The 17,315-nt window shown below is 52.1% G+C and overlaps 4 protein-coding genes across 4 annotated transcripts; 1 reads left to right on the top strand and 3 right to left on the bottom strand.

Annotated features, from left to right (window-relative positions):
* Positions 1–315: 315 nt before the first annotated feature.
* Positions 316–2,648, bottom strand: COCSUDRAFT_54324 (hypothetical protein). The gene is made up of 5 exons (XM_005644933.1): positions 2,360–2,648; positions 1,737–2,011; positions 1,483–1,605; positions 1,274–1,332; positions 316–1,074 (listed from the first exon to the last, which is right to left on the bottom strand). Exons 1-5 carry the CDS (start codon positions 2,560–2,562, stop codon positions 949–951), a joined length of 786 nt encoding a protein of 261 aa, XP_005644990.1. The 5' UTR covers positions 2,563–2,648; the 3' UTR covers positions 316–948.
* Positions 2,649–2,852: 204 nt separating this feature from the next.
* COCSUDRAFT_37757 (actin depolymerizing protein) lies at positions 2,853–4,898 on the top strand (the record flags this gene model as incomplete). The annotated part of the gene is made up of 7 exons (XM_005644932.1): positions 2,853–2,888; positions 3,022–3,103; positions 3,276–3,367; positions 3,464–3,574; positions 3,820–3,918; positions 4,278–4,463; positions 4,794–4,898. 7 exons carry the CDS (start codon positions 2,853–2,855, stop codon positions 4,896–4,898), a joined length of 711 nt encoding a protein of 236 aa, XP_005644989.1.
* A 127-nt stretch (positions 4,899–5,025) lies between these two features.
* On the bottom strand, positions 5,026–13,007 carry COCSUDRAFT_54322 (Cullin-domain-containing protein; the record flags this gene model as incomplete). Its single annotated transcript, XM_005644931.1, has 14 exons — positions 5,026–5,530; positions 5,973–6,146; positions 6,568–6,720; positions 7,313–7,459; positions 8,135–8,389; positions 8,758–8,958; positions 9,398–9,518; positions 9,880–10,019; positions 10,569–10,844; positions 11,161–11,391; positions 11,694–11,852; positions 12,169–12,309; positions 12,566–12,681; positions 12,941–13,007. 14 exons carry the CDS (start codon positions 13,005–13,007, stop codon positions 5,510–5,512), a joined length of 2,202 nt encoding a protein of 733 aa, XP_005644988.1. The 3' UTR covers positions 5,026–5,509.
* A 1,964-nt stretch (positions 13,008–14,971) lies between these two features.
* On the bottom strand, positions 14,972–16,596 carry COCSUDRAFT_6072 (hypothetical protein; the record flags this gene model as incomplete). Its single annotated transcript, XM_005644930.1, is given in 6 exon segments — positions 14,972–15,124; positions 15,280–15,474; positions 15,488–15,555; positions 15,672–15,849; positions 16,095–16,271; positions 16,483–16,596. Coding segments are annotated over 6 exon segments (885 nt in total), but the record flags the coding sequence as incomplete, so codon positions are not given.
* Between the last annotated feature and the right edge of the window lie 719 nt (positions 16,597–17,315).

The raw sequence follows: 17,315 nt of genomic DNA, 5'->3' as shown, positions 1-17,315 counted from the left end.
AGAAGTCGGAGACTTTCACTGCACTTCCCGCGGACCGGTTGACCGGTGTGCAGGACCTGTTTGCGGTGCGCATGCGTGCCGGCATGATGTGATCTCTGATGTCAACGCTGATCACTGATGGCAGGACTCAGGAGCACGGTGAAAAGCTGCCACGGCTGCGACAGCGGCAGCAGGCTGGCAGACATGTCGCACGGAATGATTGATCACTGAGGCACCTGCCATCAATGCCTCAATGCCACCCACCCAGTGGGTGGGCCATATCGGATGCCGCCCACCGATCGTGGCAGTGATTGCCAGTATGAGAAGTCAAACGCACCCCTCGACATGTCCATACATATCATCTTGGTTGACATGTCCATACATATCAACTTGGTTGACAATGCCATGGATCACACCCTACAGACTCTTGAGGGGATCACAAATCTAGAAGGCAGCCACCATGCCTTGCAAGGTCTTCTGATAATATTCTCCTCATGTAATAGAAATGTATTCGCAGCACTCACATTGGGCTTGCAGTCAACAGCATAATTATAAGTTGATCAAATTCATGAACAAAACGGGCGCGATTCGGAAAGCCAAAAATTCCCGCACCACCCATCACATCGAACACTTGGAACTCAAAACCATACATGGCGCAATCATCACTCCAGATCAATAACCTACATGTGCCGCATATTTGTTATATACATCCCCTCCGCTGCAATGCAGCTCGGCATTACAGGCAGAGACAGCGCTGTTGTCTTGATCAATTGATAGATGTTGCGCATGCGCAGTAGCAAACAATGCAAACAGCACACAGCAGCCGTTCAGCGCACTTGGCAGTGGGCACCCTCACAAATCTCTTGGTGTCCCTTTGAGAAAACAGGACCCACTCCCTCCAATGCGTGCTTTGACTTGCGGTCGTCCTGGGCCGCTCATGTGGACCCGCATGCAAGCAGACTGATGCGCTCAAACCTGCTTGGGCACGGGCAGGCCCACAACAGACTGCTGGGCAGGGGGTGTGACAGTGGGCAGCTGTGTGGGGCCATGCCAGACGCCCTCCACCACATTGTTGCTCCAGATGGTCCTCGTCTCCTGCAGATACGCACAGCACAAATCAGATGCATTGTGTACAATATACCATACTGTCATGTATAGAGGCTCATGCAGCCAGCAGAATCTCAAATCTGGATTTTTTCCCAGGTTAGCTTGCCAGATAAATAGGTTTGCCAGGTAGACGGAGTTCCCAGGGGGAGGAAAGAGGTGTGAATATGGCTTGCTTTCCTTCACGCACCTGACACAGAGCGCAAGGCGCACACCAGCACCATGTGCAGAAGTCCCCAAAGCGGCTGCCTGCAGTGACAACAGCAACAAGTGCGTCAGGTACAGCATGCAGAAAGTTCCAGGTGCTCTAAATCTACGGTGATTATAAGCCAGGTCAGCAAGAGGACAAGCTAGCATGGACAAGGCAGGCCAAGGTACAGTATGGGGAGGGGCATGCACCTGCGATGCCAAACTTCTGGCGCAGCATGGTGCGGTTGTAGGAGCAGTAGGCAACGCCGATCAGGAAGCAAATGATGCATAGCGACAGTGTCTCGTACTTCATGAAAATCGCCGCTTGGCACTCTGCATGCAGACACAGCACAAGTCAATGCATGTCATGTCACACCTTGGCGGCACATCACCTTAGGCTTAGGATTTCATGAGCCGTGGAAAAGCACAGAAACATGTTAATTCATTCAAGGAAGCAACCATACCTTCTGGCAGGTCGGCCCATGGGGTGGGCACAGGAGGCTTTCCATGGTGTTCGCCCGGCCCATGCTCATGCATGCCGTGGTCATGCAGCAGACGCCGGTTGCCGTTATCTGCAAGCTTCTCCATGAAGGAGGCCTCGTCCAGAGGGCCGTCGGGGCACAGCATCATTTCTGCCTGGTTCGCTCCAAGGTACAGGTGGGACGCGAAGACGAAGAGCACGAAGTAGATGGTTGCATGCAGCAGCAGGGAGCTCTTGAATGCGCGCTTCAGGTTGTGCCTGCATCGCAGCAAGGCCGAACCTTAGGTGGGATCGATGAAACTCTGCTGGGAACGCCAAGTGAAGAGGTGATGAATGATTTATGCAACAAAAGTCAAAGAGCTCGTGCGACAACGCAGAAATACATAAAAACTAGTGATGCAGATGACAAGGACAAGACTAGCTTGGCAAAGCAAGAGATTAGAGAAACCCTTTGACGGTGCTGGTTGACAAACAGCACAAAATAACGCTTTAAGTCCCTGTAGAGCTGCGTGGCCTGCACCAGATGGACTGCGATCTACTGAAATTCCCCTATAGCCATCTGGCCACAAGGGACATCTAGTCGAGGTGCCAGGCAAGGAAACTCACCCCCACGCAAAGCAAGGGCATGTCTGGACCAGCCCGAACGTGGCGCAGCCGGGCAGATCACAGCTGCCGCAGCAATTCAGGATACCACCGTCCCATTTCTTCGGCGCCTCGCTGCACACAGCAACGGGAGTGTCCTTGGTGAACGCCTGCGCGGCCCTGGGGCTCAGCAGAGGTTCCTGCTCCTTGTCGCGTTTCTCGCCCATGTTTCCTACACACTCTATCGCCCCGCTAGTAACCCTGCAGACGTTCTGGCTGACGCAGAGGAACGATTGATATGTTTTGATAAGATCGGGGCGAGACGGAAGCTGTTGCAGAAGGGCAGATGACTCGAGTGAGATTCGAGGCCCTATAGGGCAAATCCCTACCTTTCCCACGTGGCAGGGATACATATATCGAGACAGGTCTCATGTGTTGAAACGCATTTCATTGACAGTTGTCAAATCTGTCTGTCAAAGCACAAGAAGAGAGAGCTTGACTTGCTGGCCTGTCTACAATGGCGTCCGCAGAGGAATTCCTCAATTCTGGAAAGGTGTATCTTTCTGCTCGTTCTGGTTGATCGGCATGTGATCAGTGCGGATCCTAGAAGTTGACAGCAAGATATCGCTGGGGATGCCCCTTCTAGATTCATGCTACATATTTGAAGCAATTCTTGTCAAACGCAGGAGGTCGGTGTCGAGACCTGGAGAATTGAAGACTTCAAACCTGTCAAGCAAGGACCCACTGCTTTTGGAAAGTTTTATACTGGTGTGTACTCTGATTCTGCTCAGTACCTGCTGTTTCTTCCCATTCTGATTGCATATTGCTCCCCAGATTCAGTTTTGGGATAGTTACCAACTCATCAACACCGCTGATCTCGGGCCTTGGCACCAAGGGACCTGTTCAATCTTGAACTGACAATCGAAGCACATGTTGCCAGGTGACTCCTACATAATCCTGAACACCAAGCAAGCTGGTGGTGGCAAGGTGTCCCACGACATCCACTTCTGGCAGGGCAAGGAGTCCTCGCAGGTGCTGATCTCCTCCCCACAACAGTGTCACAGGCCGAATGCCACAAACAGAAGCAATCTCCCTCAAGTGCTGATGGGGAGATGCGCTGGCTGCCAGGATGACACTGGAGCCTCTGCCATTTTGGCGGAGCAGCTGGATGCTGCTATGGGCGGTAAGCCCAAGGAGTTCAGGGAAGTCCAGGGCTCAGAGTCCCCAGAATTCCTGCAGGTCTGAGCCCCCATCCTGCACCCCTTTTCAGTGACCCTGCATGGCCAGCATTGCTCAAACTGCCTCAAAACCAATTTGTCACCAGCCTACCAATCCAAGACTGCGCACAGTAGTCTGCACGCCTGAAGGCACATCGATAAGTGCAGGAAACTCCCACCTCTATCCCCGGCTTATAGTGTTGCTGCCGCAGAGGCTCCCGCCATGCAAGTGACAAAAATCCTGAAGTAAGATCGCTGTGGTTTCAGATATTCAAGGGAGGCGTGAAGTACTTGGCAGGAGGCGCAGCAAGTGGCTTCCACCACCACGAAGACGCTCCCCACAAGGCAGCCCTCTTCCACGCCAAGGCACGCACTGACACTCCTCATGAGCGGCAATGTACATGACGCTTGCACATCTATACAGCATCAAGCTCTCTGCCAAAATGTGAAAGTTCTGCAATGCCTGCCTGTTATGACAAATGCTGGTGCTAATTTCTCGTCCCTGCTGGCGGGAGGCATGAACGGAGATCTGGCGCTATGCCCACAATCTATTTTTCTCGCATGCATTCAACAAGTCCCATAGGCGATTGCATGGCAGCAGCCTCCAAGTGCAGCCTGCCTGCAGGCATATCCATTCTGCCTCTGTTGCACGAGGCGCGTCAATTTGAAACTGTGACATGTGACACAAAGTCAATTGACTGTCAACAGCGTCTCTATCCCAGCAGGGGGTGCGAGTCACAGAGGTGCCCCTGGGAGGGGCCTCTCTGAACAGCGGGGACGTGTTCATTCTGGACAATGGCGCCAAGATCTTTGTGTGGACGGGCGCATCCGCGTCACCCCTGGAGAAGAACAAGGCGCTCACGCACACCATTGCCCTGCGCGATGACAAGGACCACCAGGGCAAATCGCAGGTAGGCCCACTAGGTCGGCACAGCAGATGCTATGGCGGCTTGTGCCATGTCAATTAGACTTGGTGCCGGGGGATTGGCACATTAAGGATTGCAGTCTGTGTTGAAGACTTTGGGAGTCTTCTTGTCAGCATGGCTTCGAGCCTCTCAATTGCTTGAAAGACATGAAAGGTCCAGGCTTGTGCGCACTCCTGGCTGGTAAAGCTGCTGGGAAGGTGAAGGCAAGCTCAGCTTTCCCTCAGTCCTGTGTGTGGGCAGGTCTCCTGCAAGCAAGGTGCTTGTCGGCAAATGCCCGAGGGGAACAGAAAGACGAGTGTTTGGTGCTTCTGTCAGGTGATTCACCTGGAAGAGGGAGATGTGGAGGGAGAGGATGCCACTGACTTCTTTGCTGCGTTGGGAGCCTCAGACCCCAAGGGTATCACTTTTGCAACGGCGTGAATGGACATCCAGTCTGGCCTCTTTCTAAATGTTTGACGCTCTGCATGGTGAAATTTCTGTGGCATTTCTGTGGTTTGTATTGTTCGAGTTTTGTCAGTTTTGCTAGCACTGTGGAAGGCCCCTGCAAATTCCAGCTGGAAAGTTCATTGAAAGGATTTATGAATACACTGTAGTCTAGGTATAGAGAGTGTTTTGTGCTTCGTGCATGTTTGCAAAATGCACTTCTTATTCGCTTGGCCTTAGACATGGGGAGCAGTAGATCCATCACTGAATGCTTACATGGCATTCAAGCTAATTTAGTAACATTACTTTATACCTTTTGGGCTGTATTTATGTTCATCTTCTGTTATTTTTGCAACAGAATGACAACATCTATGCGGTAATCTACAATGTCAGAAAGGCGCAGAATGTCACACTTAGGCTTGAGGGGACAATTATGCATGCACAACATGCATTATCGCATCTGTAGTCCCTTATTCAAGGGTGCTGACGGGGGCATTGCTTGTAACCTGCGCTTCTTCAGTGCATGCCCTGCAGCTGATAATGCATACAAGTTGCATGCACATGTGTCGACGCATACATTGTCGCGCGTGCGCTGCAACACGGCTGGCTCAGGCCAGATAGTTGTACACCTGCGGACACCACCAACCGACAAAGTTCAAGGCCATATCTCGCAGAATTGCCGATTCTCAAAAATGGAAATCTCCTGCCAAAAGGGCCTGATGCTGCAAGTTCCCAGTAGTCACCCTGCAAAGCAATCCCCGCAATGACCTTGGACCCTCCAACACAGGAATTGACAACCCAGGGGAGTCCCCTACAATTGGGCTCATAGCTCTGGATTATAGCTCTGGGTTCTGGGACGGGTTTCTGGTCCGCCCAGATTTTCTCGCACACTGCAAGCTAAAATTGACTGGATCAGAATTCCCTGGTATTGCCCCGAGACATCGGAACATGCTGTCTAGGAAGCCCTGGAACTCTGTGGTGGCACTGTCAAGCCCTGCTCTACCATGGAAGTTGACAGCGTAGTGTGATACGCAGCATGTTTGAGAATACAAGGGAAAAGGGAGGACTCACGTTGGGGTTATCCCGGTCGCGCTCGAGGTACTCTCTGTCGATGAGGGACTCGATGCGCTTCTTTAGGTCGGACTGCTTCATGGGGAACTTGAGCTGAGTCAGCAGCTCCGACACCAGCAGCTTGTGGCTCAGGCTCTTCCGCGTCTTCATCACCCGCACGATCGCCGCATCGATCTGCGCATGCGCACCATAGACAGCTCAGCCAATGCCATGCACACATGTCCGAGACATTGTCTTTTGTCGGTGGCACTCTGTCAGTCGCGAGTCAGGGCTGTCAGCACATGAGCATGTCTGATTGTGCACCCATGTCAGCAGGAAACCACAACTCGTGCTTACTCCAAAGCAAGTCTTCTCCTCCGTTCTTCCACCAGCAAAACACCAACGCTGCTCCATCTTACACTCTCGCAATAGAATTTCTGCTCTCGCAATAGAATTTCTGCTGATTGCAAGCGTTCAGACACTGCTCTTTGACTGAGGTTGACAGAGCGCGTCTGATCAACATCGATGACTACCCACATCGCCGGGCGCACAATCAGGGGTCCAGGAATATCCAGGAAACACCAGTGGCCCAGGAAAGAAAAAGAAAGGAACGCACCTGGTACTGCCTGTCCTGGAGGACTTGGTCGTTGGTCTTCTTGTTCTCCTCCACAGTCTCCTTCATCTGGATGGCATTGATCTTGATGCGAAACAGCTGCGCGCTGAAATCCCCATTGAAGCGGAACATATCCCCGTCGTCCACCTCTCGGCCCTGCCCCCGGGCATCACACAGATACACTCTTCACAGTAAACATTAGTCTGCCCAATCTAAAGGAGCACCTGAGAAAGGTGGGACAGTCGTTTTATGGCCTGCCCATAGTAAATCAAGCTGCAAAAACTGGGGCTGGAGAGCTCGAAAAATACTCACAGTTTTAAAATTAGAGACCAGGAATTGCCCTAGCAAATGTCTATGTGCGGATCACTCTAGATTTTCCATCTCATGCAGGCAGACACATTTCGAAAACATAGACGGGCCCCTTTCCATGCATGGCAGCAGCACATTGACTACGCGAGAGCACGCAGATTGGACCCCACTTTCTTGACTCCAAGCAAGACTCCTGTGAACTTTCTAATGTGCAAAATTTGCCGCATGCTTGCACAGCACCGAGCACATGAACTGTCTGAGCTCACAGAGACTAGTGCAAAGCTTGGGTTCGCATCACATATATAGTACCAGGAGGCATCTGCTATGTGCACATGCCGACAGTGGACTTCTGGTTTCTAGACACCTGATTTCTGGACACAAGCAGATTCTATGCACAGTATAATACAGCAGATCACTGTCTTATACTATGGGTCGTCACCTTGGGTTCTTTGGTGATGGCGCGTATCTTGCCGCAGGCCAGCGACTGCAGCGTGCGCCGCAGCTCTCGGTCCTCAATGCCGCTGGCCGCCTTTATGTCCTCGAACGACAGCGCATCCGCGTCGTTGAACAGCATCAGCACCACCGTCTGCAGCGCAGCGTGTCAGGCTTGAGAATTGCGTCAGCACATCAGCATTGATACTTGCACCATCAACTGTAGTCGTACTACCTGCCGCAAGGCTGTTTCTTCAGGCTGTAGGTGAGTTTGTGACAATTGGCATGCATAAAAGACCATATTCACGCATGCAAAAAAGCTGAGCCTTCAAAAGAGGAGAGCTGCCCAATGTGCAGAATACAATGTGCCGCGGCAAGCTGTTCAGGATCCATCTGTGTTTCCATGAGTCACCAACACTTCAAATTCCCATACACTTGCCAAAATGCCATGCAACCGGGTCACTCAGCATTCCACAGGCTGGGCAATTGCCATGCAAGCTGGCATGACTGTGTAAGCCACACGTGCATGACGATGTGCTGCCCCCAGAATGCTGGCTGACGTGGGCTGCACACTTTCTACATCTGGATAGAAAGAACAGGTCTCCAAAGCCAAAACAAAGGAACTCCCATTTGGGCAAGAAGAGGTCCCCTTCTCACGGATTTCAAAATCGGATGATTTAGGTATGGCTAGGCTACCCTACCTACCTAATCTACTTTTCACCTAAAGCTTGCAGATGACTTCACGTGCAGCCGTGAGTCTTCCTAATGGTATTGTGCGACTGTTCATCTGTCTGCAGCACTCATCAAGCCTGCACAAAGATCGCCACACCTGGAAGAGGGAGACCGAGAGCTCCTTGGCGCCCTTGGGGAAGTGGGCGCGCACGGTGCAGTGCCCCTGCGAGTTGTGCCACACGAGCCGCCGGCCCGAGTGTTTGGAGAGGTAGAATTCCTTGAAAACGCTCTGATACTGCGTCAGCTCCTCCGGCAACTTCGCCTCCAGGATTGGGTACGTCGGCCAGTAGCCCGATGTCAGTATGTGCACGCTCATGTCCAGACCCGCGGGGCATTTTGACCTCGAGGACGCCTGCGCAGAATTTGCGCAGCTTAGTAAGAATTTACTATTTTGCAAGTCAGGAACATGCTATTCACCAATTTAAGGAAGATTCTATTTGGTGCAGGACCTGACAGATGTGCAGGACCTGACAGACGAGCTGCTCGCGACATTTCAGCTTGATAAAACCAGGCATATCACTTATTTCATTTTCCCCAAGATACACTTGAACTTAAGGATAGGCCTGACTGTTTCCTTGCTGGTTTGGCGCTTCTGGTCTATCAGGTCCTGCTTGCCATCAAGCAGCCCACAGATTTATGCAAACATGACTAGAGAATGCGGTGGAACAACACTTCCGTTTGCTCCTTTGCCTATTTTCATCTCTAGCGCCAATGTCTTACCGACTGGCGGAAGGAGGTCATGATGTCGCGTGACAGGTCGACGTCCTTGAACATACCCTCCAGCTTGTTGGTGAACTGCGACCCGCACTCCGCCTTGAGCTTGGTTATCATCCCCTTCTCCGCGTCTGTGCTCGCGCTCTTGCCCAGCAGCAGCCGCTTCGCCAGATCCTTCTTGTAGAATGCCTCAAACACATCCTTGCCCTGGGCCACACGCATGAATAATGGTCTTGCTCTGGGACGCCACAAAATGAATTCTTGCAGAGGGACACACACGCATGTGCACCCTTAGACGACGTGCACAAGCGGGCAGGGGCACTCTGCTGTTTTCTTGCAGCCAAAGCTGCAGGCATGCCACAGACTCGCATGAAAGAAAATTTTCTGGTGCTCAAGCTGCCGGTACTTCAGCCTCCCTATTTTCTGCAGGACTTGAGCACTGACAAGGGAAGGATAGCAGCACGCATGAAGTCTGCCTCAGGTATTTGCTGATAGATCCTCAAGGAGGTTGGTTGACGCTCATATCTTGCATGCATGCATGACCTCTGTGCGGATTTAACGCTCATGCTCAAGGTGAGCTCTGACTTTTACAAGGGGGTCCTAGCATGCGATTAAGGCTTCAATGACAATTGACAGGGTTGCGTACCTGGATGTATCTGAAGAGCATGAGTGCCTTGTCCAGCGTGCTGTCCAGCTCCTCATCGCTCTGCCCCTTCTGCCCTCCGCGCAACCGCTCGTCCATAAACTTCGCCACCAGCTCAGCCGGCCTGCACCACACAGGAATATCTCCAAAGAACCCCAAAAACCGCAGAGAGATCTCCTGCACACGTGCAATTCAGACCATCGGTACAAATCTTGGCACAAATCCACCAATTATCTGTGATATATCAGGCCACAAAGATCTTGCAAAAGCATATAGGTGTCTCCTGTGAGCTGCTTGGCATGCATGTTCATCTGGATTGACAACAAGCTAGCATGCAAATAAAGTGAGATCCTGATCGCGTCCACGAGCCCAGACAACAAGCCTCATCGTGCCTGATCCTCCAGCACATTTTTCTTTTCCTGTTACTATTGACGACTTTTACAACTTACTTTTGCCGCAGCAGCAGGGCAAATTAACAAGCACACCTGTTGGAGCGCTGGTTGATGAAGTGCTCAAAGGCATCCTTCAGAGCATGGCCGAACTGCTCGGCCCTTCCAAAGGCCTCTATCAAGACTGTGTCCAGCCGCTCCTTCATATCCAGCAGCAGCTTCACCATGTCCTTGTCCTGCACCAGACAGCCATCACGTTGAAGCTTGCTGCCTTGTGATCATCTGACCATGCCGACATCATCGAACACTTTCAGCCACAGAGCATGCATATGGTTTCCTCTCTGCACACATGTCACTTCCCTTTGGCAGTAGCAAGGCCCTCTGCAGTCCTCGGTTGGGAGAAATCTCATGTCCGCACCCCTAACAAGTAAAATAGCCCACAGTCACCCACGGCCATTGCAGAAAACACAACCTGCAGCCTACATGACTGGCCTCACTCCTCATGATTACTCAGCGGGGTGACTCGCCTTCTCCTCTCGTCCATGAAATGAGCGCGATGCCGGCCTCTCTATTGTCCGCTTTCAATATTCAGACACGCAAGCAAAACATGCATCCCAGGCGACTAACCCTCACTGCACAGGGTGGCTCAACTTTCTCCTCGCCCATGATTAGCAAATGCCGATCTTCTTGATGTCCTATCCTGTCCTACCCGCGCAGTCAAAAGCACGCTACCCAGGTGACTGACCCTCACTCAGCGGGGTGACTCTCTAAGCAGGGTTACTCACCTTCTCCTCGTCCATGATGAGCGCGATGCCGGCCTTCTTGATGTACGCGCGGAAGGCGGCTTTGAGGGGATCCAGCGCATGGATGCGCGCGCACAGCCCAAACAGGCGGCCCAAGTCTGCAACGCGTCCCTCCGCCATGAGCCCATCAAATCCCTTCTCCAGGATGGCCGCCACGTGGCGCTCCAGCAGCTGCGACTCGACCGCTGAGATCAGCGGCTTCCGCGTGGTCGCGTCCAGGTACTGCTGACACCGCTCGTACTCCTCCGCCAGCCGCCGCTGTGACGTCACACCCCATTGGCTCAGTCATCATCATACAGTAAGCATGACTCATCACTTGAAATAAGCAGGTGCATGCTCGCCATCGGAACCACTCTTCAAGGCCCTCAAAGGTTCAGATGTTCCCTGCAACAATGTGCAAATTTACATTGCAAAGCCAGGAGCTGCTCTTTTGGTCCAGTCTAATTACTGTGCAGCTCCCTGATCGCTGGGAACCTGAGAGCATGCATTGACTGTGCCCCTGTCATAGCCATCACAAACCACCAACAAAGCTGATTGGCAAGAGGTTGATCTTATAAAGAGGGTTGCGGAATACCTCGCAATGCAGGAGGTACTGGGCGACCTCTGTGGTGGCCATATATTGGAGCCCCTCGGCCGCATAGAACTCAGTGGTCTGCTGCAGGAAGGGGCCCTGGAATATCGTGCCATAGATGCCCAGGCTAGTGAAGCAGCGCAGCAAGTGCGCCATGAGAACTCTATCCACTGTCTCCCCGCTCCTCTCTGCCTCTATCAGCTGCAGAAGACCCACCACTGTCTTCCTCTCCACCTGCACACAGTCACACCCACTCCCTCAGAAACACCGTGAGACATGGATCGTATTTGTTTTCAGATAACCCGAGGTGCTTCTTCCCCCCAGCACCCAGCACCACCGACACCAGCTAAGGAGGCCAGCATAACACTGCATCTGCTGGCAACCTCCGTTGGTGGCGAAATTGCTGAGACGAACTGCCTATGCCGGGATTTTTTATTGCGGTTGTTTCCTCAGTGCTTCTCTGGGTGGTGTGCTCCATACAACTGAGGTTTGTCCATCTAGAGAAAGTTGATTGCTATTGCCAGCACGGTGCCCACCTCAGGGTGCTCTGCTAGGTGGCTGCCAAAGAGGTTCAGGCCCATCTCGAACAGCGACCTCACGCCTGAGGTCGAGATGACATAGGTCCGGTCTAGATACAGGAAGATGGAGCGGATGATCAGCATCTGGTCGCAGTGATCCTTCCAACAAGCCGCCACCTGCAACATCACTCCCTTCGCTCTCTCCCTCTCTCTCTATTATCGTTTTTATCACACGCCTTGCCCATCCATTAGAACCAGGTGCGTTGCAGCATTTTTACAAAAGCGCTTTCATCCTGGTCTATCTTGAGCACCCCTCCACCAAGTCAAAGATGGACAAAGAGACTGCAGATCCTGTCCAACGTACTTAATCCAGGATAGATCTGCCTCACATGCCCTTTCTGGGTAAAATCAGAAACTAGAATATGGGCTGACTGTCACACATATCTCTGTGATCAGTCAGCCCTTTTTGGAATGATGAGCAAGTGTTGCTTGCCTTTCCTAGGAAGAGTACAGGGTCCATGATCTGGTCTGTGGCAAGCTTGGTCAGCTGCTCGCTGACGTGGCGGTCACACTCCTTCTGCAGGTTCACATACAGCCGGTCCGCCATCTTGTGCAGGCACATGTCCTCCACCAACTGCACAGAATAGGCAGAGAATCTCAGTGCTGCAGGTACAGCTGCGCAGCGCTTCAAGGTTTACTGAAGGTGTCATTGACAAGAGTGTCACTGTGAAATGCAGAAAGGCAGCTTCACCATCCTTTGCTGCTTCAGGCAAGCAGCATGTATCATCATGCGTAAATTCCCCATGCAAGTGAGCCAGGTGCATCCCGACAGCCAAAAGCAAGACCAGCATATGATTATGACACTGAAAAGAAGGTGCAAATGCACTCACCCCATAGAGCTCCTCCAAGCTGCATGAAACAGGCCTCTTGGCATGGACAGCAAGGACCGCTTCCCGCAGCTTTCCCCATGTCCTGGCCTCAAAGTCAGCTGGTAATTGAGGTCTGCCTGCACAGTGCAGGCCACACCCAATGTATGAGTGAAACTACGTGGCTCGAGGAAAGCATTGCCAGCAAGAGCTCATATTGTGACGTCAGCAAGGGGGTTGGCCATGTGCTTGCGACTGATTTTGGGCACGATGCAGATCAGTAAGACTTTCTATTACGGTGCTTTCGTGACAAAGGGACCTCAATCTCTCAAGCTCAGGAGTGATCCATGAATGTGCGAGAACATACAGGCGACTATGAGGCGGGCAGCAGCGGCTTACTTTTCAAGGGCTTGATCACCAGCTTTCGTGGAGCAGCCTGGGGCCCGTTGGCCTTTGTGCGTGACATCCCGAGCGTGCTTGTCATATCGGAAATGCTGCTGTGCAGATTAGATACATTTCAGGTCAGAAGGAAGGATCAAACTAGGGAAAAGGACGCTGACCCCATCCACTACAGGCATGCCACTTCCTAAAACACCTCAGATATTCGTGTTTTTCAACGCTTGTGCATTGCATCGATCGTGATATTTATTTATGTTTGGCTTGATCTGCTACGCAGCAAACATTTCAGCATTGGGATGCACATTTCTGGGTCAGAGGAAGACCAGACCACGAAGGCAGGATGCGTCATCGATGCGTAATTGGATCGTGGAATTTCAAAGGCAGTCGATGACAGCTACTCCTTGCCTCGACCAGGACACTGTTGGTGCCATCCGAAGGCAACGTGATTGCCGACCCCTTGGATCAATCATTGTTCGAGTTTTCAAATTTATCGAGAACAGTCCATCATAATACTTAAGCCTGGCCTTTGCAGAGCTTTGCACTGCAGCTCGGCTGTTGCGTGCACAAATTGCAAGTGCATCCAATGCCATTGCTCAGTGAGTCATGGACGATTCCAATTTAAACATTCAATTGATCCACTTCAACTCTAGGAATTGGAAAAGCAGGATGCACTGGCAAGAGGCGCCTGTCAAAGCACGTGCGGTAGCAAGAGCCAATAACTACTGCATGGTGAGTAGTACTGGCTGTTGCTGAAGTTGGTCCAAAAGTGACCAGTCGCTGACACCTCCTAAATATATATCCCAACTGAGAACCGTTTCAGGCGCTCGCACTCATCTACATAATGCTTTACTACAATAGCCTGGCACTTTCTTCAGAAGATGCCAGTCCAACCTAATGTATGACAATTCGGCACAACAATAAATTTAACAGAAGCGCCTTCTTGAAAAAACCTGCTCCAAGCTTTGCATGGAAACCTACTCAGCAAGCCAGAGCAGCATAGCTCAATAGCTGGTTGACACTGCCAAGAAGAAGAAGAATGTCTTCAAATGTCTTCCCACGGTACGCATATCCTTGCTGTAGTACAGCAAATACAATGTTGGCTGATTACTGTCTGCTCTGCTCCAGCAGCTGATGATAGCGGGCCATGGCAGGCGCCAAGCTATTCCCATCTATCTCCCGCCTAAATGCCCACTCGCCAACCCAGCTCTTCTCCCCGTCTCTCAGCGAGCCGACTACCCCGCACTGTCCCCTCAGCCGCCTCTTCTCAGGCAGGTCAGCCGCTGCATCACCCCCAGCCGAGCTCAAGTGATTCCTCCCCAGTTCTCTGTCCTCCTGCTGCGGTAGGCTCGTGTAAGGGGCAGGCCCCGGTATTGGCTGCCCAGTCAAGCCGCCGTCCCCGGCACTGCTTGCTGCACTGCTGTCATCTGCATCTCTGCGCCCGGACTCTGCCTCGCTGGTCACACCTGCAAGCTCCAGCTCTGGGGAAGCTGCCTGCTGCCGGCGGAAGCTGCCGAGCGGGTGCAGCCCCGCATGCCTGAGGCGGGACAGCACAGACTGCAAGAAGCCGCTGCCTGCCGCTCTAATTTCCACCGTGCTGCCTTCCCCAGCACTGATTCCAGCCACACCACTATGGGCTACAAGGGGTGTTTTGTCGGCCTTGATCAGATCTTCAACGGCGTTCCTGTCGCCGGTGCTTTTAGGGCGGTATTGGAACATGGGCAGCAAGGAGGGGTGCTCGAAAGTGGCATGCGCATTGGAGTTCTTGTTCTTTGCGCCATTCACTGTCACCACCCCCGACGCTATCAGCAGCGAGCCGAGGATGCCCCACACTGTCTCCTGCTCATGTAGGAGCGTCACGCCAAAAATGTGTGCATATAAGACCTGCAGGAAAGTACACAACAAAGTGGTATTTAGGAAAGTAATAAGGTGTCATCGCGCAGCATGAAGCAATCACACCTGCAGCTGCATGTTCACCCAGTTACCTGTCACTAAGAACGCCGAGACTAGAGGATTGAGCGCAGACATACATACCTGGGTGCAGTTGATGGAGGAGCCTTTGGCAGCATTCTGGATCTGGAAGCTGTGGTTCAGGAGCATCTGCCCAAAGAATGATGACAAGATGATGATGCAAAGCATGCCACAGTCAAAGGAACCAGGGACCACAACTTTGTCCGGGTAGCCCACCTGCCCAGAGTCCACACATCGGCACACAAACAAACCATCTTGTGTACTTGGACGATTCACATGCTAAAGAACTCATCACCTCAATCAATTAGTGCCTAGCTGTCGAATTCATTTTCAAAGGTGAATTGAAAGCAGGATGGAGAGGGGATGCGCACAATGAGAGGGACGATGGACATCACAATGGCCGCGCCATGGAACCAGAGGGAGACGACAAGGGCAGGCTCGGTCTTTGGTATGCAGGTGATGACAAAGAATGCCACTGCTGCAGTGGCTGCTGCCAGCACGCCCATCACAAAGCCTGTAGCAAACCCATATCCCCAGTCAGATAGACCGTTCCAACACCACGCGACCTTATTTTGCTACAAATGCAGGAAACCATGCAGTAGGCACAATGCTCAATTGCATGCCATTTTTGCCATGTCTGAGCAGGGCTGCTTGTGAGGCAAAACAGGCCGACAAGGCAACAACACATGGCAATGTGTGAAAATGAGGACAGGATAGATAGCAGCGGAGCAATTGGATTTTCAGCAAGGGGGATTTGGCTCACCGGCCATGCGCGTCTGTGACCACTCATGGCCTCCGAAGAGGAAGGGCGGCTGAGCAACAACAATGACACCCATGAGTGTCACGGCAATCCCCACGCAGCCGCGCGCACTGAGCACCTCCCCACGCAGCGCCCAGGCCAACAGCGCCACCAGCACAGGATTGCTGTACATGATTGTGATCTGCGCAGCATGCAGAAGTGTGCTGGATTTTTTATATGTGATGGGACACAGAGATCCAGGCTGGCCTCAAGTGTCAAATTGCTGCATGTACACAATGGTAATCTCTGAAGATAGGTTATTATCAAGAGCGTGACCATCATTTTTCCCATGCAAAATGCAGTGGAACCTGTGTCCTTAGCCACCTGTGCATTCGGCTTAAAGGACAAGGTTTGGGTCCGATCAGATTCGATGAGATGGGGACTTACCGCATCGGCCAGTGGCATCCTTTGAATGGCCTCATAGTACAGCGTCATGCTGGTAGCACCAACAAAGCCTCGCATGGCCAGAATCGGCCACAGGCGCTTGGTGCCAAGATAGGACGTCCACTTCTCCGCCCTCACCACCGACACAGTCAGCATCAGGCTGACTGCGCTCCGGATCATCTGTGACGCATGACAGGATCAGCGTGTAGTAAAAGATGCCAACCAACGACCACCATGCGCACTGTCATGCAGAGTGGAGACAATAACCATCCCTCACTGCCAAGTCAGAGAGAAATAGGATGGGGTACTTTGAAGGATGGGGTGCATTTTGGAAGAAAATATGCTTGGCTCTGTTTGCTGTGCACAAGAGTGAAGAGGATAAGATGCTCACCACAATCTCAAATACTGGCACCCGGCCACCTGTCATGGCAACGGATAGAGCTCCAGTCGACATGATGAGGGCCGCCACAACCATTGTGGCAGTCCCAGAGTCCCAGAAGCTCCTGCAGGCTCAAAATATGTCTGAGAGCAAATCAAGATTACCGCTTCCCCCTCAAATCTGACATATCCTGGTCAGTGTTCACATGCTTTCAGAGCGTGCTGCTGAGGCCCTCACTTCCGCAGTCTGCGCAGAAAGGACAGGGCTTCGTGCAGCCATCTGATCAGCTTATTCTGATCCTGATCGTCTCCTGCTGTCTGTCCGGTGGGGCCTGTGTTCTGCTCTGAAGCAGCAACATCTGTGATTCTGATGTCTACATATCCATTACCGCTGGAGTTTGCAGTGCTGCCTGTGTTTCTAAGAGGACCTGGGACAAGCAGCGGCATGTGCTCTGCAGCATGATCGTCTCCAATCTCTGTGGTATCTGTCCACTTTCCGGGGCACCCCTCTGCTGGGAAAACTTTGCTGCCTGAGTCAGACCTCAAAAACAAGAATGGACTTGTGGTGCTATTCTTGTCCGTGCGGTTCGGCACGGACGTATCATTGCTGGGTGCGTCCATGTGTACCATTGTAGACAAGACAATAGTTGCAAAATATTGATTTTATGCATGCTCTCACTCCTTACATAGTGGCACAGCCTGCTTAACCTCGGGGATGTGTAAAGGTATTCAGTGGGGTTGACTATAGCATGCTAATGCTTCAGTGCGATCACAAAGTAAGGACTTGCGTTAGACTTGCATCAAGTATATGCCCTAAACAGATAGTTTGCGATAAATGACACACTG

Source organism: Coccomyxa subellipsoidea (assembly GCF_000258705.1).
Source record: "Coccomyxa subellipsoidea C-169, whole genome shotgun sequence".
Lineage (NCBI taxonomy): Eukaryota > Viridiplantae > Chlorophyta > Trebouxiophyceae > Coccomyxaceae > Coccomyxa > Coccomyxa subellipsoidea.
The sequence above is the reverse complement of the archived record's forward strand: the minus strand, read 5'-3'. Positions and strand labels throughout refer to the sequence as shown.